This window comes from Cygnus olor, chromosome 3 (assembly GCF_009769625.2).
Source record: "Cygnus olor isolate bCygOlo1 chromosome 3, bCygOlo1.pri.v2, whole genome shotgun sequence".
NCBI classification, from domain to species: Eukaryota; Metazoa; Chordata; class Aves; order Anseriformes; family Anatidae; genus Cygnus; species Cygnus olor.
Window position 1 is genome coordinate 7,883,344 of NC_049171.1, and position 21,832 is coordinate 7,905,175.

The window sequence follows — 21,832 nt, forward strand, 5'->3', positions numbered from 1 at the left end:
GCCACCTCCAGGCCAGTCCTTCTGCTGACCTCCACCAAGCTATGCATCATGCTCTGAAGAAAATCCCAGTGGTGCTGAGGTGTGGGAAGGGCTGGTGGGTGCCTGGCTGTTGACGTTTTGGCATGCTTTTGTAAGCCGGACACCCTCTACATCGCTTCTCCACAGACCCACCTTCCAGTCCTTCCCCAGGTTGAGCGCACAGGTGGCAGAGATGATCCCTGTCTGACAGCTGCCCATTAAACATCTTGATGGACAAAGCAAATCGTTGACTTTGGGTTGCTTTTTCATCAATTTATTTAACCACGTGAGACCAACAACCTTCCTGTCTGCTCCACTTCTTGGCATCTCAGCAAGCCCTGCCCTAAGCACGCTCGGGCTCCGGCGTGGAGCCTCGGCACACAGGAGCTAGCGGTGATCGGCTGCTGTTGGCTTGGTGGCCACCTTCCCCTCAAGAGCGTTATGGGCCCTCCGCTTTTCACTCAACACCATCGTCTAGCAGAAGTCTTCTGGTGGGCAGTAATCTGGAAGCAGCCCGAAGCAGAGGATGTCAAACAGAGGATGTTTGAGAGGCGAGTGCCTGGGAGCTGCTGCTCCAGCACGTCTCCGCATGGCCGCGTCGGCGCCACGACAGCACCAAGCGGAGGGAGCACCAGCAAAGTTTGCTTATTATTATTCTTGTAAAATTTCCTGCTTAGTTCTAAAGATCACATCAGCCTTATCAGGAAACGTTAGAAAAGAAAAGACGGAAAAAAATCCTGTTTTGTAATGTCGGGGGTTGTGAAAGAGATCTGAAATGGCTGAATTAGCATGTTGTTTTGATTCACAAAACCCTAATGTGTTCTGGGGCTACAAACAAAGCTCCTCTCCCGCCTCACCCATGCCTGTGTGCACACGGACTCACAAGTTTACTTGGAGCCGGTCCAAAAAGGTTATTGGACATTATCAGTTCAATAGACATAAAATTTGCTTGGAAGAAGAAAGAAAAAAAAAAAAAAAACGCTACCACCTTGCATTTATTAGTGGATGGGTTTCTTTCTCACCCTAAGGCTTCGGAAGGGTTTCATTGCAAACGTAACTGAAGGATGCTCCTGAACTGGATGGGGTAAGCGCTCGGAGAAGAAAAGCCTGCAGGGTGCTGGCTCGCCACAGCAGCTCTTGCTTCGTCCAGGGACCTTCCCACGAAACCTGCCTGTGGATTTGTGAGGTGGAAGCGAGAAGAAGAGCCGCAGTCTCTGCTAGTGGTGGCAGCCAGGACGCCAAGACGGCGTCCCAGGGTCGGTGGCTGTGCTGCTGGGACTGTTTGTGGCCAGGTTGGCACCAGGCTGCGATGTTTGGGAAGGCTCCCACGCGGGTGGCCGCGTTGTGCTGCCAGAGGTGTCGTCTTCACAATTAGATGGATAAATGAGGGTCCAGATTAGTCATGGTCAATTAGGAGGCGATCATGCCACTTCTTGGAGCTGGATTATTAGTGTGGGTGTTTTGGCCAAGCTCCAGTTACGCTCTCCCATACTCCACGAGCACTTTCTAACGATCCAAAACCATCGTGTGGCATCGTTACTTGTTGCTGAAAACCAGCAATGTTTTATTCCTAAGTCGGCCGCTCATCAGTAATGGCTTGAGTGCTCTGCATGTATCAGTTACGCTTAAATGCACGCAGAAATTCTTCATGCCGTGAACTGCTGCAGAAATTATTGCTATTAGCCTGGTGCTGCAGTTCTCATCAGCTGTCTATTGAGCACAGTCCCGGCCACACATCTCCTGCAGATATGTTGGAAGAGTTAGGTTTTTCCTTTCTGGACCACCAAGACTTCCAGCTGCAAATGCTGCGTGCTTACAGCGGTGGGCTGGAGAAACGCGCGGCCGCTGGGGAGCTTCACCTGGGAATTGCTGTCCAGACAAGCTGGGCTCTCACCCCTTCCAGCACCCAAAGTTATCACAAACTTTGTGACGAGGAAACGAAGCAGCTGGGGGAGTCTGCAGCTGGGGGAGTCTGCAGCTGGTGCCGTACGTTAGCAGTGCCTGGTAGTTAAGCGCAGGAGTCACCATGCTTCACTGTTCAAGAACAAGGGCTTATTTAAAAAGAAGAGGAAAAAAAAATCCACAAACCAATCCTGTTTTTGTTGTGCTGTTCAGTCCGAGCCTAAGTTTTATTAAAGATTTCCATTCGGCAGAACCATCTAATAAATCTTACTGGTTAACAGTCAGAGGAGGAGGAAGAAAATGCTTTTCTGGTACCTTTTGGGAATTGCTGGTACTAAATTAGCTGCTCTGAAATTATTGCTGGCACCATCACGCTGCTGCTGTACCCCGTGGAGGATCGCTGTAGCACACTTCTGTGTGCACACTGCCTGAATTCCAAGCGAGCAGGATATGGAATTTTTAATCATACGCAGAAACGCATTCTGTATTCTTTTTGCTCGTGGAAAAATAAACCCTTGAAGGGCATTGCAGGAAGGGAGAGCGCCAGCCCGCAAAGGGAGGGCTGCCCAGCGCTGCTGCCAAGTGCAGGGCTTCCAAATCTCCAAATACCCTGCGAGCTGCCAAACTGAGATGGGGCCCGTCGCACACGAGCGCCCGTTTGGCACCAGCCCTCGAAGGACTAGTTCTAGGTCAACACAAATTTCTTACTGACTTCCATCAGGCCGGGCTTAATCTGAAAATGGGTGCTCAAGCTGCTCTTGTATTGAGTGTGAGCCGGAGAGCTGAGCCATTTATGTTTAGTTTTTCATTAAAGGTAGTTTAACTGGATATTAAAACAATTCTGATGGACCTCTATGTTTCCACATGTGCTTTGCAGGGAATATCAAGCGCTTTTCTCTTCCCTGTACTCCGAGCAACCGCACTTAACATGTGGAAGCAGTGCAGATAAAACCAGAAGTGATGCGGTCAAGATTTTCCCAGCAAATTTGGTATTGAATGATTCCTGTTGAGAGGAGATCGATAGCATGCAGTTAATTTTTAAGTTGTTTATGTTGCTGCTTTTAAATCATGTATTTTGTGATCCATGCTAATGAGTGGAAGGAGGAATTTGTAGCCTCACAGGCTAAGGTCAGAAGGGACCTGTGTGTGTAGTTAATCTGAGTTTGTGTACACGCAGGCCACAGACTGTTCCCCAGGCAGCATCTCTCTTGGAAACACATCTAATCTTCTCTTAAAAACACTGTGTTGGTGAGTTCATCTGTCCCTCGCTGGTTCGCTGTTTAATTATCCTTGCTGTCAGGGAAGTGCCTCACTTCAAGGCTGAGATGCCCAACTTCACTTTCCAGCCCTTGCAACCTTGGTTTGCCAAACCAAAAGCTTGTCCATTTGCTCCCAGTGATCAAGTCACCTCTCAACCTTTCTTTGACAAACTCCTTAAAATTCATGTCAAAGATTTTTTTTTTATTTTTTATTTTTTGCAACGTGGGGTCATTCTTGCTGCTTTCACATGAACTTTGCTGATATTTCCACATGTTGCTGGGCTGACCCGAGTCGTCCCCTCCTGGTGCCAACGCTGTGTGCAGCTGCACTCTCTCCTCCCCACGTGTTTTCACTTCCCTGCTACAGCTCATACGCTATAGCCAATATTGCACTGACAGTATTGGGCAATATAGCCAATATTCCACTGCATTGCAACGAGAGCTCATGTTTGTAGCTCCGAGTGGCCTCTTTTATGTACTCCTCCGAGGGCCTGGCTTTCTAAAGGGAGCACTGGCAGGTGCAGCTGCAGTCGTGCTTCCTAAAGGTATTGCTTTGCATTTACAACGCCTCTGCTGGCTTGAGACCGCCCAACGGGGACATGCAGATAACCGCCTACATTGCTCACGCTGTAATACTTTTAACCCCACCAAGTGTTATGCCACCTGCAACCTTTACCAGGGGAGATTTTCTGTTACCTGCATTGTCGGTAGAAATATTAAATAGCATTGAAGAAGAATCAATGCTCGCTACCGATGGCCTCGCTCAATGATACCTTCTCATTAACAACTACATTTTGAGATCTGTCAGTGAAGCAGATTTAATCTCTCTAATGTGTGCCTTGTTAATTCCATATAATACCAGCCAAATACCTGGGAGACATCGTGCTATATTATACCATCACAGTTGTCTTTAGCAGCCAGGTGTGTTTTATTAAAAAACAAAGCAAAGAACCCAACTCCTACCGCCAAAGCAAAAAGCAGGTTTGTTTGACAAAGACCCATTTTCCACAAAAATGCATCAATTGCTGTTCATTATACTATTAGTATGTAGTTATTTGTTGAAGAAATCCCAAACTAACCGCTCTGTTATTTTGCAAAGGACCACCACCAGGCTAAAGGAGACTACTTAGCCTGATGATGATACTTTGCAAAATTAATTGCTGCACTAAGATTCTGCCTTTCACCTTTTCAAAATATGGGAAACACTTTGGCAGTGCCCTGATCTGTCTGAAATCCCCCGAACTGTAAGAGTTATTAAAATTCAACGTTAGTGGTTCCAACAGCTTCTCAGCCAAGTCTCAAAGATGCCTGTGTGTAAGATGGCCAGTTTACCTGATTTGAGAATGTAATTCTGACCTTTTTCACATCTCTCCTTGCTGCAAGCCATACCTGCTGTTGGTCCACTCACAGTGTAAGCTGGAACCAAACTTTCTTGCTTCTTTCCAAGCGCAGATGAGAAATACCCATCAGATCGTTTTGTTACACTTCAGTAGTCCATCAGCAATGGTTTTCTAACTGATTATAATTATAGATTTGATCCTAACAGGTTTAAAGTCCTTTTCTTTTTACTCCTACTGGTCATCAGTACCTCAATGGTTCCCTCAGCTGCTTTTAGCAGCAGCCAACTTTTAACCTATACCTGGTATTTGTTACTGCTAAGCTTCCATTTTTTCCTATTTCCATGCCTATTGCTTTATTTAGTCTCTGCCGCAGCTTTCACATCTCTTTTTGGCCAAAATATTTTTCCTTGAACATGTCCCAGCACATTTAGAAATTTTTGAAATAGTGCCTTTATTTTTGGCATCAAATAGGATGTATTTTACTATTCCTATTTTTGGTGACTATCCCGCTGTAAATGTAGGATTCCAGTCCGCTGTGCTGCTTTAGGCTTTGGCAAAAAAATCATTTAAAAGTTTGAAGTTACTTTTTATTGACGGGTGTCATATTCTGCTTAAGGCAGGCCAGTTTATTGGGATCATCATCACGGTGCTGAAGCAACAGCTAGGACGTATGGCACAGGTTTTAACTCTCCTTGGTCAACCAGAAGGTTCGCTGTTTGTGGGGTGTAAAACAAAGCATCCCTTAGTGTCAGAAACCTTGGGAAGTGGTTGTGTGTGATGCTCGGCTATCATCCCCTGGTTGAAACAACAAGAATGGGCTTCAGCAGCCAAGAGACGGCACTCCTTAAATTATTAAAAGGAAGCAAAAAAGGGGGAAAACAAGAAAAACACACAGCAAAAAGAGAGAAACGGAATGTGCTTTCTTAAAATATTTTTTTTTTCTCCTCCACCAAAGCAAAAGACTAACCCCAAGTTGAAACACGGAGGTGATTTTTCAACTGTAGGACAGGTGTGAGAGGAATCCCTGGGCTAAGGAGTGGGCCAAAAGGAGCTGAAGACATGGGGTTACTGGTGGCCCTGAGGCAACCCCACTTCTCTGTCCCTGCCCGCAGGGCACAACCCCTCCAGCCCTGGCTTTGCTCAGAGCCTCAAGGCACTGCTGCTGTGGAAATGAATACCAAGCCTTCACCAAGCCCAGCTGGGAAGGGGAGATGGGTCTTCTTGTCCCTGTGCAGGGCGCGGCTGGCAGCATTCACCAGCCAGCGATGGCTTTTTAGCATGGCACGGATAGCTCGGCCAACCCCCAGCATGGGTAGGTGCTCCGCAAAGGGCTGGCGCTAGGTGATGCCTGAAACCAGCCAGCCTTTCTGCTCTCTGTACCAGTAATGCAATACTTTTTAGAAGGCCTTTAAGTCCTGCCAGTACCTGTGAGGGGTGCCAAGTTTTATTTTTGTCTGCCAGTTTGGGAAGTTTGTTAAACCTGTGACTGGGATAAGGGAAGCGAGCCCAAAAAGCAATCAAAGACACACAATAAATAATAATTAATATCAGTGTGTGGTGCTTATTCGCTATTTTTTTTTTTCCTTTCAAGGCTCTTTTGGCTAGACAAAAAAATCCAGTCCCACATGATGGCAGTCTCTCATACAGCGTTTACTTCTCATCCTCTGGTTACACATGGCAAAGAGGGGAAAACAGGGTGACTGTGCTCTGCTGGGGGAGCCCAGTGCATGGCCCTGCCCTCAACCCACAGTGCCTGAATATCAGGAGACGCATGAACCACAGTAAGGTGCTAGAAGTACACTTTGGAAAACATTGCGTCCCTAAACACGTAGTTTAAAGGACTCCAAACACGTACTTTAAAACCCCAGACAGTACACAACTCCCTTCCCCTGCCCCTTTGCTATTAGGCAGCATTAGTTTATTTAGCAGCAGAAAATGTTAAGTCACCGGTAATTCAATTTGAATGGTTTTTCTCACCTGCAGAACTGCCTGGAGTGGTTCATGTTGGGACCTGCTTTAATATTGCCTTTCTCTGGGTCATAGATGGTGGTTGCCCGTGCATAAGCTCCTCCAAGAATAAAGATGAACCCATTGAGAGTGACTGCAGGAGCATATTTGTTATCTGTCAATGGAAAGCAACACTGAGATCAGTTTTAGGCTCAGGTTTGGAGACTGTTTTTTATTTATACATTCCCCTTATTTATAGATAAGTCACGTTTCTCCTTACCTCCAAGGCTAGGGAAAGAAAAATGAGGAAATCTTTCCTGGTTTTCTTCTCCTCTCTTACGGTTCTCAAAGGCACTTTTAAAGTTCATCAGTCCTTCATCCCCCAGTACACCCCCCCCCTCTAAACTGGTAAAGTTCAATTATCCTCTTGCAGAGCCTAATGGAGTCACTGTGAAAGCACCACTCTTACATATGAAATTAAGATGTCAAGTTGTTTCAGACTTTTGAATTGCTGCAAATTTTAACTCAGATGCTTCCCAATTTTAACTCAGATGCTTCTGTGCAGCAGCTAAGTACAGAAGAAACCCACAGTGCAGAGTCCCACTTAATAATATTCAATAGTTGATTCTCTTTTGTATTCTTTTGCTTGTGGGAAGGTCACCCACACAATCCAGAAGATTTTCTGAGACCTGACTTTTTTTCTCCTTCATCTGTCTCACACATTCACCTGTATTTTTATTTTCAGATGTGTGAAGTACCTCCGAACAGTCCCGTGTATTGCAATGAACTGCGTGACACCAGGGTTTGAAATTAAGCGAGTGCCTTCTCCTAAGTCACGTTCAGTCAAAGTTTCCAAGGATGCTTTAAAACTTCTCAGTTAGCTGCAACATTATTAGAAATACTAACCATAATTTATTGAATAAAATAATTCTGATTTAATTAGCTGACTTGTCCCGTATGCCGCTATCACGCCATATGCACATTATTAAATATGAGCCAGTTGGGCTGAAATTTCTCATGATGGTGTCTGTCTTAATGCGAAACAGTTTTTTTAATCAACGTTTCAGCAAAACCAATCAGTAGTGTCTGGGAACAAAAGATGGGAAAATACATTGCTTGAGTTAAAATATGCCTCACAATTAGTTCTCTAAGAATTAAGTGCCTAAGCCCTTTGGAGCAGACATTTCCTGGGTGGTTATCCTGGTGTTAGTGGACACATATTTTGCCACTTCCTATAAAAAGTCTCTGTGAGTAGCTATATGTTACAGCTTCTCCCAAGTCTGTATTTATGTATCTCAGGAAAGGGTGATCCTCTTGCATCGCCACAGGAGAATTAGCCTGGACAAAGCGCTGCTGGCCACGTGCAGGGTGTCCAGGGCAGCACACTGGAGAGAAGGGCCACGATCTCTACTTGCGTTGCCCATAATGGCCTCCATACAGAGTCCAAGGGCTATACAGGTTCCTCCCATATCTGTGACTCTACGACTGCATCCTAAGAAAGAAAGAGATGGGCTTAAACCAACCCCAGTGACTTTACTTTTGGCATTCTCTTACCTCTTGCCTGGCTGGCACTGTAACTCTGAGGTTCTTTTAAAACCATCTTACTCCATTAAAAAAATGTAACGAGAGATTTAATTTGACAGGAGTTAAGCAAAAGTTGCTGAATGTGTCCAGAAGAGCGGTAATTTCCTTAACTGGGGTTTGAAGTTGTTAAACTAAAAGGGAAATAATGGTTTTGTGGTGTCTGCCTCTGTTCCAGCATGGCTGTGGTGTGGTCTGGCGCAGTTTGGGGGAAATATGGGGCTGCAGCACCCGACGTGAACACAGACAAAACATGTTACGAGTTTAAGATGGACTCCTATTACTCTCAGCATCTACAGGCATATGTCAAAAAACACAGATGTATTAGGAAAATGTCACTGATCCTTGGGAACAGATGGGAAGAAACTAATTCATCCAGAAAATAGAACAAGGAGTATTCAGTTTCTTCTCGGTGCCACTAAGCCACTATAATTCATCAGAAAGACTTATCTGTCCTAACAACTCGTCTCACATCCCTTTCCAAATCAGGCTTGCATATGTGACATTTTTTCCAGTTAAGACACTCATCAGAATTTTTTCATATTTAATTATCACATTTTCCTGTATTTTTTTTTCCTTCAACTAGCACTATTTTGCAGAAGAATAAAACTCTCACATTAAAAAAAAAAAAAAAAGAGCTCAGCACTCAACTCCCAAATCTCACAGGGAAATTATTTGGGGCTCCCTCAAGGCAGAAACAGCGGCTTCTCAGGAGACTGAATCACTGACTTCACATTCCTTTTTGTTAAAGAAAAAGAGGGAACCCCCTTGGTTATTTTTATAGTGACTTTTTTTTTCTTTTCAAATAAGCAGACAGTGTGATATTCTTTTTCTTTCTTTTCTTTTCTTTTCTTTTCTTTTCTTTTCTTTTCTTTTCTTTTCTTTTCTTTCTTTCTTTTTTTTTTCTTTTCTTTTCCTTTTTCTTTTCCTTTTTCTTTTCTTTTCTTTTCTTTTTTTTTTCCCTCCCCTCCCCTCCCCCTCCCCTCCCCCCTCCGCCCCTCCCCTCCCTCCCTGCCCTTCCCTTTCCCCTTCCCATTCCCTTCCCTTCCTTCCCTTCCCTTCCCCTTCCCTTCCCTTCCCTTTTCCCTTTTCCCTTCCTTCCCTTCCCTTACCCTTCCCTTCCGTCCCTTTCCCTTTCCCCTTCCCTTCCCTTCCCTTCCTTCCCTTTTCCCTTCCCTTTCCTTCTTTCCTTCCCTTCCTCCTCCCCTCCCCTTCCCCCTCTCCCCTCCCCTCGCCCCCTCACCTCCCTCCCCTCCCTCCCCCTCCCTCCCTTTCCCTTCCCTTCCCTTCCCTTCCCTCCCCTCCCCTTCCCTTCCCTTCCCTTCCCTTCCCTTCCCTTCCCTTCCCTTCCCTTCCCTTCCCTTCCCTTCCCATTTCCTTCCCTTCCCTTCCATTTCCCCCTTCCCTTCCCTTCCCTTCCCTTCCCTTCCCTTCCCTTCCCTTCCCTTCCCTTTCCCTTTCCTTCTCATTTCTTTCTTTTTTTTTCTTTTTTAAGAGGCAATCATGCTTGATTCTCTTCATTTTTCCAATGCACCACCTATCTGTTGTCTTTTTAGTGCTTTTGACTTTAGCTACGAATACAAGGAAACAAGGAAATCTCTGCTGCTTCTTTCAGGAAGGGAGAAGTTCACAGCAAACAGTACTATAAAATGTAAAGTCACCAGCATTGGTTTAAACCTCTCTCTTTTTTTCATTGTTTTGTTACCATGGAGGCAGAAATTTTTCACAGACACAAGGAGCTTGGAAAACTCAAGCTGGCACCTAAGTGTGGATGACCTCCTTCAATCTGCAGCCTTGCTTCATCCCAGGTGCTACCTGTGTCCTTCCCTTACCCTTTCCAGGACTTCGTAACCTCATGAAAACAGCCAGAAGCCCCCAAAGTTGGTCACTGCTGATCTGTAACATGGTAATAGTGCAAGGTGGTGGGGGACCCTGATTTTGCAAAAGCACGTTCTGGTTGGGCTTTTTGGTCAACGCTTTTGGGTGTGAGCAGAAACTCCTGTGGGTAAGAGGATTATAATGGGACACGGCCAGAACACTGGTTATTTCAAATACCTGCCTGAGGGAAGGAAGAAAGAGGAGAGGGAAATGGAAACTGAGGCTATGGAGTAGCAGCCTCCTTTCCCCTCCAACATTCAGATGTTGGAGCTATCAGATATGGCAATCTATTTAGGGCTGGAAAATCTTAAATGAGATTTCTACATGACAGCAAGCTCACTTGAGATTAAAAGGCAGAGTAAATGTAAAGGAAATAATAGATAAAAGGTATCTCTACACGTGGTTAACATCATAGCATCATTCTCCTTTGCTGTTGCTGTAGGAAAACATGCAAATATTTTTGCTCTTCTAGCGACGAGTTGTTGCAGGAAGGGGCATGCACTCAGACACAATCCTTGAGCCAGAGCTGTACTTCACATGGCGTTGATAATTTAACCTACTGGTGTGCTCCTCTCTTTCTAACAACAACATACTGTCTGTGATGTGTTTTATGGCTCTCATATCTCCTGGTACATTACATGGTCAAGTATCATAGATCTGCTTTCCATTCCATGATTACTTACAGACCTTATGCTGCCTTCCAGTGAAGCACTCAGTCAGAGCCTGAAGTGGCACGAAAATGAATGGCAGCAGCACTTCATACGGAAACAGGTTATTAAAACCAAACCCAATACTTTTGTCAGGAGGAAGAAATGCTAGCATGCCACCAGACCTGATACGGCTCCAACCAAAGGATCTCCCTGCAGGCGTGGGCGGCTGGGGTGTGGAGAATGATGAGAATGATGCACATGATGAAGCATACTGGAGAAAGGAGACGAGTTAATAGGATCCAAATCTGCTTTTAATAGGAAGCATCTCTTCCTCTCCCTGAATACTATGCAGACAAGCTCAAGAATGACATAGTAATGGATGAGACAGCGTCCCTCAACAGTCAGGAGACTGCAGTCTAATCCATAACATAGCTCATGAGGCTGAAGTGCAGATATTGCAATTAGCAGCGAGGTCTCGGATGTCAGCCCTTCTGGCACAGTGCTGTCACCGTGAGGGGAAGCCAGTGCTCCCCGGGGAACAAGGCAGAAGGAGACAGCGGGACGAGGAATGATGATGGCCAGGAGTGCTCCAGGAACGGGCCTGATGAGTTTGGCTATGGTGGGGAACATGCAGCAGATGAGAAGAGGAAACCAAGCTACATCACCCCACACGAAGACAGAGATGCTAGCTGATTTCTCATAACTACACAAGACTCATTGTTTTGAGACTTCTAGGTGAGAGCCAGCCCAATCCACAGCACAAATACCGAACTTAAGGCCTTGGGAAGAGGGACAGGACAAAGACATACTTCTGATTTGTCTTGTGAAGCCCAAATTCATGGGACTGGTTGTGCATTTTAACCAAACTAAGCCAGAGGATGGTGAAGTAGAAATGCCCAGATGCTGCTAACACCGTTTTCCAGATATTTCTTGCATTCATAGCTCTATGACTGGCCCACTTCAGTTTGACATACTACTCCAGTAGTAAATGGTATGGGGAGGAACTAGATACTTGGATTAGAAACCAGAAATGCTCGTAGATCTTTGACCTCTGTGTTCCCATAATTCTCAGTAGATTTTAGAAGTTAGCAGTGGTGATGAATAAACACTCACAATCCAGAAACACCAATCAAAACTTGTAATTCCATCAGTAGAGATGCTGACTGTTCAGGGTATCAGAAAAGGTATATTTTAGTGCCCTGACATGAAGGCACAACGTGAACTAAAATGCAGTGACAAGATAATTAGGCTTACCTACAATCACTGACTTCAGCATGTCTATGGCCATCTTGTTAAATAGGACAAAACTTAGGAAGCTGGGCATGAAATATATTTTTAGCAGAGCTATATAGGACGACCTGGTAAGAAATGGAAGGACAAGCACTACAAGGATATAGCCTGGGCTCATTTACTGTTGTAGGACTTTGGCTCAACACCAGCATACTTCTTAAAGCTCCGAACATAAGAGGATGTGCAAGGTGGCTTACCAAAAACATGCAGTGCAAAAGCCCTGGGAGGCTCCACTATCCCAGTGATATCAAGCTGTGCTGCTGCACGAACATCTGCTGGCTCCACAGATGGGGAGGACAGAAGCAGGGCAAAGGATGGGGAACTGAGAAAGAGTATCTTCTCCAAATAGAGAGATGTGTAATCAAAACCTGTTTCTACCCCAAGGCTACCACAGCACTCGTGCAACGTGTTGGTGAGCCTAGTTTCATACCTACTGCCCACAGGTGTGCCAACATCTCATGTCAAGTGAAGGCTAAAGAACAAAGGGAAACTGGGGGTGAACTCACTGCTTATTTGGAGGAGAAAGGCGGGCAGAAGAGAGCTGGGGCTGAACTACGTGGATGTGCTATCAGTCCCCGCTTCATACCTGTTCAACATAGACAAGAATTCAATATCCAGCCTGCTTCACCTCCATTAAGATTATCCTAAAAATGACCCTTTCCCTCTCCATGGTTGACACCAGTGCTGCCGTGAGTTAGGCTGGCACACAATGCTTTGGAAGAGATGGATCTGTTGGGTTCAAATGTGTGCCATGCTGCATTCAACTCGCTGATGGCTGTAAAATACCAGTGACTTAAAACAGGTACTACTGGCCTAAAGATCTCCAGAGACTTCTTTTGATACCGGCATCTACTGTTGCATATTTGAACATACTTGAGGTGTTTTTAAATAATCTGTTATTCCATTTGAAGTTGAACAGGCTTCACTGATCTCGGGAGTTATCTTAAACAACACAGCTCACTGTCAGATGTCTCAGGTTACTTAGTCCGGAGAGACACCTCAAGAATCCACAAATACACACAAAAAGGCTTTGAGGCTGTCAAAGGCACCCCAGAAATGATTGTATCAGAGTTCATCTCATCCCACCTGCATTTTGTAAAAAGTAGCCCAAGACTCCTACTTCCTCGTTGTTTTAAGTAAAGGTTGACTGAACTGCACATGCAGTATCACTCAGCTCTTTGAGGATACTGTTTGGGGATACAAGTACAGGTGATGCTACGGTCCTTGTAGAGCTGGAGAAATAAAAATATATTTCCAGTATTCCTACAGCCTTTTTAGAGAAGACCAAGCATCACATCAGTTCATTTTCCCAGACATTCTCCACTCGGGTGCAATTTTTCAGACTTTGTGTTCTTTTACTTCATTTGCAAATAAATTGGCATTATACATTTCTGAACAAAGGCGCACAGCAACTCTGCATTTCATCATATATTTTATGCCTTCAACTTAACTAATTAACTTTGTTTACACCAAGAAAACATAAACACTGTCTTTTACCTTCATTGGTGTCTTTTGTGTATTTTTGTTAGGAAATGGTAGTACACAGGCGTTAGAACAATGGGTGACAAACCCACCTCTGGATGGTTTGGATGATTTTTCCAAAGCACGCATAGTGTTGATGCCTGCTAGACAGTATAATGAGCCCAGGGAATGATTTCTTAGCTCCTGTGGCACTTGTGCTATTCTGGTAAGGAAAAGGAGTACCTCTTTGCATAATGCATCCATTTTTGCAATACACCCTGAGTATAGGAAAACCTCGTACCGTCAGTCAGTGGATTAAATGAACAGTGACAGCTGCAGCCATGTGATGGAAAAATGCAGGAAATAGGTTTGTTTGCACTGCTGTATTACATAAACATGACTTTTGCTGGTTTACGCCCTCCCGCTGGGCTCTTCATGCTGCATCATATGCATGTCATGTTAAGTTAGGCTGGACACAAACAGCAGCAAGGGAGTTGGAAAGCAGCAGCGCTGTCTTCATGGGGCAGGCTACAGCCATGGCTGGACCATTGCCTCATGATCTGTTTTACTAGGAAACTCCAAGAAGAGAGTCATAATAATTGTAATGAGCCACCATAAAAAAAAGAGCAGCTTATTTTAGCTTTCTGAATGTGCTTAGGCCACATCTGGATACCTCATAACCATACTTGTGTAATTTATTGCTTGCTGCTCATACTTGATCTACCAGGCTGAACACTGAGATCATGTTTTTTTTACATGAAGCATCTTGTGCCACAGTTTCAACATGACGAAGAGGTTTAGGACACAAAAGCAAGGCATCCTAAAACAGCTTCTCTGTGATGACTGCATGAGAGCTGTTTCTTTGGACACATGGTCCAGGTCAGCTGTCACCTGCAGGAACACCCTTGTGAGGCTGAATGCTAAATCCCATTTCCAAAAGCAGCCTCAACTTTCAAGGTTCAAGTTGGCAAAGAAAGGAAATAAACTGCAATCTTCTGAGCACTACCATAATTTTGGAAGACTCTACTTCTGAAGTTGGCTTCTACCCTGGAAAATTTGGCCTCTCACCTTGCTCTTTTTCTAAAAAATAGAGCTTCCTGCTCTATCTTGTAAAAAGTTCAGAGAGTTCAAGGGCATCATATACTAATAAACACAGTTTATAATCTACATGTCTTGGACATCTCAGAATCTGAAGCGTGTATGCCTTTCAACACCACTGATAAATCCCAGTTAAGAATGGCCACCACTTCCTACCAGAGAGGAGCCATTTTAACAAAAACACGAGTAATAATCCATTGACTGAGCAGTGTTGTTTTAAGCATGGAGCAACATATGATATTAGAATGAAGTTTCACTGCACTTCACGATTTTCTGGATCTAAAATTGCTAGTTGTCCATGCCTAATAACTGCTTTCCTTTCTCCTCTACTTTGAACTCATCACTTCTAGCTGATAACTAGCTGTATTAATGAGTGACAATTGCCTTCAGTAAAGAACCAGATAATTGCCTCTCTGGTATAAAATACATGCATTCCTGCCAATCTGCTATAAACATATCTCCCCCCCCCCCAAAAAAAACAACTAATTTGCTTTGCACAAAGGCATTAAAATACTTGTAGCACAGAGATTTCTGTCATAACATGAGTTTGTTCTGACAACACGAACCCCTTACCGATCATTGGAGATTCTATAAAACTCCACGAATTAGTCTGGGGGATGTAGGACTGTAAGACCCCAGCAGCTCGTCCGGCTTCATTCACCCCACCAAAGACGTAGATCTTCCCACCACAAACGGTAGCAGCGGCTGAATGCACAGCCTTGGGCAGAGGAGCAATGGTCTCCCACTGGTTGGTGATTGTATCGTACCTGCGATGAGAGCAATTGGAGTGAGCTGAGATGATGCAATGCCAGTTGAAGAGTAAAGGCAGGATAGACAGGCAGAGAAAGCAGGCTGGGATATAAGAGAAAGGCAGTTTGACAAGCTGAAGAAAAGCAGAGGTGGAAATGTATTTTCTAACATCATACAAATTCAACCACTTGGTAAATAGTGTAATTAACGCCTTTTCTGAGCTTTTAAAACATTGATAAAAGCCCAGAGAAAGCTAGTCCTATTTTCTGTATATGCCTCTCAAATCTGATTATAGTCCAAGCTAAAGAAACTCGGGACATCTTTGTTGAGATGTCTTCCACTAATTAATTTCTATTAACGACTATACAATGAGATTATTCTTGCAAATCAGTGCAGTGATATCCAATAGCAACCGCAGGCAGGCAGCTGTTAATATACTTCAGTTGTTCAGCTTGTGGAACACATCTCACCTGCACTATAATGCAACACGATAGCTCTTTTTACTCTAGTTAACTGACCAGCGATGCACATTCTGTGTCAGAGTGAGTTGCTTCCATTTATTTTCTATTGTGCAAACCATGTGCTTCATTGCAGGATGCTGCAAATGTTAATGCCAGAATAAGATTTCACCATTGCATCTATATTTGAGAAGAACCAAACAGAAAAGAGTATGCATGAAAGTGCTAAATTAGTTTTAAGGTCATCAGTATCTGATTTAATTAAGCCATTGACCATAAGGGATGTGCAGTTAATAATCCATGGATGAAGATTCATTTTAGACAATGTCACAAGTACAGACGTCAATTTTTTTTAAAGATAATGTGGCAGGGATCCAAATAGCTGCTCTAAAATGAGCCTTGGAGACAGTGGAAAATAATGTGATTTTTAGGCTTCAATATTTCCATGTAATGGCACATTCAGTCAACGAGGACTTTCCTGCGAAGCAATTACTCAGAACTGTGTACTGCAAGAACAGAAGTCCTCTTCACCCATTCGGGGCTTTTGTTCTTAATATTAGTAATATGCAATATGCAAACATTAAATGAATCCATGGCCACAAATCCATCTGTAGAAAATGATTTAGCAACAGGGGAATTCTCCCTTTGTAACATGTCCCTCAAATACTCACTGCCCAAACTTGGGGAAAATATAAGGGACAAAAGAAATAAATGGTGGAAGTAGCACAAACTAATGTGCTTAATGAAAGTGCATTAATGAGTTTCCAAGTAATATAACCAAAAGTAATTAACACACTCATAAATGAAGAAAAGCAGGCAAACTTTAACTGAAAAATAAAAAGTGAGTAAAGTCCCTTTTAATGAGAATGGAGAACTGCATTTTACAATGTTCTAAATTAGTAACTGAGAAATTAAATTCATCTACAACAAAGTGATCAAAGGGGAGAAATATAATGAGATTAAACAACACTGTGCTGGGAACATTCAGGAGGACACAACTATATTGTGCTGATTCTTAAAGTCTGGTACCAAACCCACCAAAACCGAGACTGAAGATGCATGTTTGACTACACAAACCTCTTCCAGGTAAGGCACCATATGCAGCATCTCTTGCATTTGCCCACAGCCCTCAAGGCAGCACTCACTGCCATCCTAGCAGATAGGCAAAGATGTCAGATAATGTACAGTTACATGCACCATTTTTGGTTGCACTTTGCTAACTTGCCTACTGCAGTAATTTTGGGTTTGGTAATTCAGTTTTTGATGTGTATAAGAAAACTGGTTAAGGAATTGGTTAATTGGTAAGAAATTGCAAAAAAAAAAAAAAAAAAAAAAAGAAAACAAAAAACAGCTGAAAAGAACTGATTTACTTTATAGCTCCCCAGCTTCTGGGATATGAGTTGTATCTGTCACCCTATACTTAGCACCACTGTCAGTCCGAACTTCAGAAACGTTTCTGGCCAGTCTACAGGGCCTGAGAGGAGAAGGTGGGCAGCCGTGCTGCCTTCCCTGGCTCTGTCAGAAATACCTGGAAGACTGCTGCTTCCAAGACAGACACATTACTGCTAACGACTTTCTGATCCTCCTAATACATTTTCAAAGGAGGGGTTATATCCTTCAAATTTGCTGGGAGTTGGGGGCAGTTGAGGACCATGTTTATAGGAATACTGGTGAAAGATTCAAATTGCAGAAACAAAAGTTCATTTTCTGGATGAATTTTATTGGGACCCCAGAGGCCTCCTAGACTCCATTTTTAACCCACGTTCACTACTCTCCATTTATACTTCAAAATGACAAGAACTGATCTTTCTGTCTTCTGCTCTCCATCTGCAACCAGAGAAATGACCAGTTTCACTTCATCTGCTGAAAGCCAAAGGCTGAAAATCTACAGGACACAGGTGCAAGTGGGACAGCTTAAAAATGCTCATCTTGAGTGTCCTTTGGTTTCAAAAGCCAGTGAACCATAAAGCAGGTGGCAGCCAGTCCTTGTTCACGCAACACCACCACCAACTTGGGTTTTATACGGGCTGCTTCTTTCACTTACTTAAGAGGATTGCTTACTTCTGTGGTTAAAAAAGAGAAAGAGGTGCCTTCAAGTTCCTCCATCCACTGGGAATTTATTCCCCTGGTTCATTACCTCCTTGCGAAATGGTAGGCCTGATTTCTAGTCTCTGTTTTGCTTCAGCTCCCACCCATCTGACAGTAAGTCTTTTTTTCTGTTAGATTATAAAAATGTCTACTGTCAAAACTCTCTCTTTCACGTATGGACTTGCAGAAGTCACCTCTTCACCTTCTATAGGATAAACTAAGTAGTCTAAGCTCCTTAAGTTTCCCCCTACAAAGCAGGTTTCCATCATTTTGGTCTAGCTCAAGTCAGCTCTTAATGTGTTCACAGAGGGCTTTGCACCAGATTAACTAAATTGGTTTAAAAATTAATAAAGTTGAATCTTTATAACCTTTTTAAAGACGGGAAATAACAACACCTGCTTTGCCTGTCTACCCTCTGGCCTCTCCTTTCACCACATCATCTCCAGTGATGCCATCTCTCCATCACCTCTGGTGCTAGTGAGGCTCTTCGGCTGCCTTTAACACCATCTCTACTCAGGGGCCAGCAGGGAGGGAACTGATTTAAAAAATAATCACTTTGATCTCTTTCCATTAGTCAAGTTTTGCATTTGATTCCCCTGTTTGAAGCCATAGATGGAGACTTAATGGGAGCTGGCTTTGAGCCATGCAAAGGTTTTTCTTCTTTCTCCTCCGCTGATCCCTCCAGCCCCAGCGTGCCCATGCCTCTCCTTGGCTGTAGGCCTAGTAGGCCCATCCAGTATGCTGAACATGAAACTTCAAGGACATCTCCTTTCACGTGACAGACTCCTGGTTTGGCAGTCCACTCGGTGTTACATGGATGCCCTTGCAAGCCTTCCTCTGCCCCGCGTGCAGTCCAGCATCCCGCGGTCCGTGGCCCTGCCATGCTCTGGACACCAGGCTTTCGATGCGCGCAGGACGTGTGTGTCCCAGCCTGTCACATCTCCTGCACTGAGCTGTGTCGTCTCACCTGACCCTTGTGCAGGCACTATGCTCTGGTTTATGTTTTATTTATATACCCCTGATAAGGCAAATGATCTGAACCCAGCAGAAACTACAGCCCAGGCGTGAAAAAAACACACTCAGAAATAACCTTGCTACTTTTCAAAACTCTCCACTGACAGGATTTCAGCTGTGGGCCTGATCCTCCTCTTGCTTCACTTGTTTAGTTTAGCACCTCCTTTCTTGCTTTTCCCCTACGACCTTGATATTAACAGCAGAAAACCCCGTCACTTCAAGTTGTGCCATTTGCTTCTCTGCCTTGTTGACTTTTGATCCCTCCAGTACCTGAAAATAGCTTCCACCCCTCCCCCCCTTAATTTCTCTCCTTCTAGATTGAACAGCCGTATAAATATCTTCATTTATTCACATTATAAAATCCTTGCAACACGGTCAGTAGCTTACAGACATGCACTCTCCAGTTTCTTATTCATTATTTAATTCTGTTTGTAGGAAAGCTGCTATTTAAAATAAAGCCGTACAGTGTCATATTGATCTGCTCTTCAGATGATTCACGTGTTGTTTAAAATCATATTAATGGATTACTATTTTTTGCCTTTTTTATTTTCTTCTGACTGTTCTGAGGAGCTTAAGAAACTATTCTTGGACAAGGCTATATATTTAATTTTCTTAACACATCAATAAAACAGTAGGTTCTGAAGCGGTTTATAAAGCTTCTAAGGCTTATTTTTACATTGAATTTTTTAGACTCTCTTCCAAGTACACACTGCCAGCTGAAGTAATCTCCCAGTTTTAAACAACCCTATTGTAAAAGTGCTGTCAGGTCAAGGGGATTCATCTTCTTCTGTCCTTCAAACAGATAATAACCACAAAGCACCCACATTTCCACACTTTTAGTCACATATATTGTCTTGTCAGCATATGCAGTCTTCTCAGCTCTCAAATTGCATATATTACAAGGCCCATCCATTATCTAAAAACCTAGTTCGTGATCCACTTCATTTCTCCGCCTCCCAACTCAACTCATATCTCAGAAGAAGACAGAAAGTGTAATACTCTCTCGCCTAATACCTAATGACTCGCTCCCTGTCACACAGAAACTTGCCAGAGGGGCTTGATTGAGAACTGCAGTCATGCTGTTATTTTCCTAAACAGCCATTCCAAAAACATAACTCTCCCTGAATGTATACCCATGTATATTCACAAGAACAGACTTATAACTCAGCCAGTCTGGCACATGCATATTGTTTTAAGATGAGTAATAAATGACTCCCACCTGTCTGTTTGTGGTAGTCCTGTAATATTATCCGTCAAAATAGAACTTTACTGTCTCTTTGCAGACAAATGGCAAATAAAGGGTAAAAAAAATCTCAACCCTATTGAAGTTGATGGGAAAACACCCACTGATTTAAGTGGCACCAGAATTTCTTGTTGAGGCTGCACCCTTCAGCATCAATGACACAACTGAAAGCACAGACAGAAGCGCTCAGGAGCTGATGCCATAAATCATTAGGAGTCTGATGGTCCCTACTTGCTTTAATGCTTTCTAATGGGGCAGTAGATATATTAGTGCAACCAGGTAATAGCATGTATAGCTAATATGGTCTGACAACTGTTTAAAAAAAATAAAACAAAAACATCTTTGTAAAATTTTAACCATTTAGGTGAAATGTTTCAAAAATGCCCAGAAAAACACAGGTGGAGAACAAGAAGAAAACTGGTGGTAAATATTATTTTTGCCATTTTTGGAGACCAGCTGTAGCAAGACACCTGGCAGACTCCATGCTCTGGGACTGCTAACTGGTGAAGTCAGGGTAGGTCACTGTGGACAGGAGATGTGCCCTCTAAAATGCCAGTGAAAACACATAGAAATCTGGTCAAAGCTGGGCACAGTCACACTTGGGTTAATGGAGTAAGCAGAAAGCAAAATGTTGGTAAAGATAAGATGTATGTGGATGAGGGGAGGTGGTGGATGGCCCGGAGAGGGGAGGGTGTCCAGTGTGTTGCTCTTCACACTGGTGGCACAGTCCTGGACTGTATCATGCACCAGGCCTGGATAAGTCCCCATAGCTCCATCTGGGTGAATAACATGACTGTAACCTCAGATGAGTCCTTTGGGATGAAAAACAACCAAAAACTCAAGAGAGCGTAGTCCTGAAATTCAACCCTGAGGGTCAAAATGTCCACCTTGGGGGTAAATGTAATTTTGGGTATCACTTAACTTGGAGCATGTGGTCATGTCACCTTATTATTATTTTCATACAGTGCTTTTGTAAGACCTGCTGGAATGACAGAGAGGTTCCCCCTCCAGCAAGACGGTATCTCAGTGTCCCATCCAAAACCCTAGCACGGTATTCGCAGAGAAATGTGCAGCCCCAACAGAAATATGGTGGGAAAAAACCATCTCCTTGTAGCTCTCTACGGGGAGAAGAAAGAGAAGACAGAGGCAAAAGGTGTGTATTAACTGTGCATATGACAGCAGACAACTGAGCAATGACAGTGATATTATTATGTATGCTAATGGTTGCAACCCAAATTCAGGTGGCCTCACTGCTCGCAAAAGTAGGAACAGTGATTCCCACTATTCAAATTACTAAGCACTCAAAGAAATTAGCTGCCTGGTCCAAATGGGAAATGCTTATGTCTGAAAAGGTGTGAGCTTGCTCAGTACAGCTACGAAGGTCATCTTTTTCTCACCTGTGTTTCTAACAGCGGACCCCTGAAACATCCTTTCCAAAACACATGGCTTCAGCAATGGCATGTTTTGCTTCCGTAATTCCCCGCTGTCATTTTAATACAAAGAACAAAAAAGGAAACATCCAAAAAGCTCTTGGCATAACCCAAAAGAGGCCATGTTGCACTTTTTCCCTGGCTGTGTCTCGCAAGTCACTTTATAGACAATAGCAGATTAATTATAACCATGGGTTTAACAAATCCCCATGACAAGGCATCCTTATTGTGGTAGAGGCAGCATGCACTGAAATGATAGGGAGGAAATCTACTACTTCCCTATGTAAAAGTCTCTTGGTGGGCTTGCTACGAATGAAAGCTAGCAGAGCTGCTCTCACTGAGCCACGCTGGGCACACCAAGTGTGACTTTGCAGACTGCAATGTCATTTGTAGCAAGGGTTTGGGTGATGGCAATGACAGGGAAC

General features: G+C 43.7%; 1 protein-coding gene across 14 annotated transcripts in view; it reads right to left on the reverse strand.

Moving 5' to 3' along the window:
- The window catches only part of KLHL29 (kelch like family member 29), a 391,073-nt gene that overhangs the window by 6,606 nt on the left and 362,635 nt on the right, over positions 1-21,832 (reverse strand). For all 14 annotated transcript variants that reach the window (XM_040553896.1, XM_040553905.1, XM_040553902.1 and 11 more), the window contains 2 exons: positions 14,998-15,191; positions 6,497-6,641 (listed from right to left, as the gene is read on the reverse strand). In XM_040553896.1, the coding sequence (XP_040409830.1) occupies positions 6,497-6,641; positions 14,998-15,191 (339 nt within the window). The remainder of the gene's footprint in view (positions 1-6,496; positions 6,642-14,997; positions 15,192-21,832) is intronic.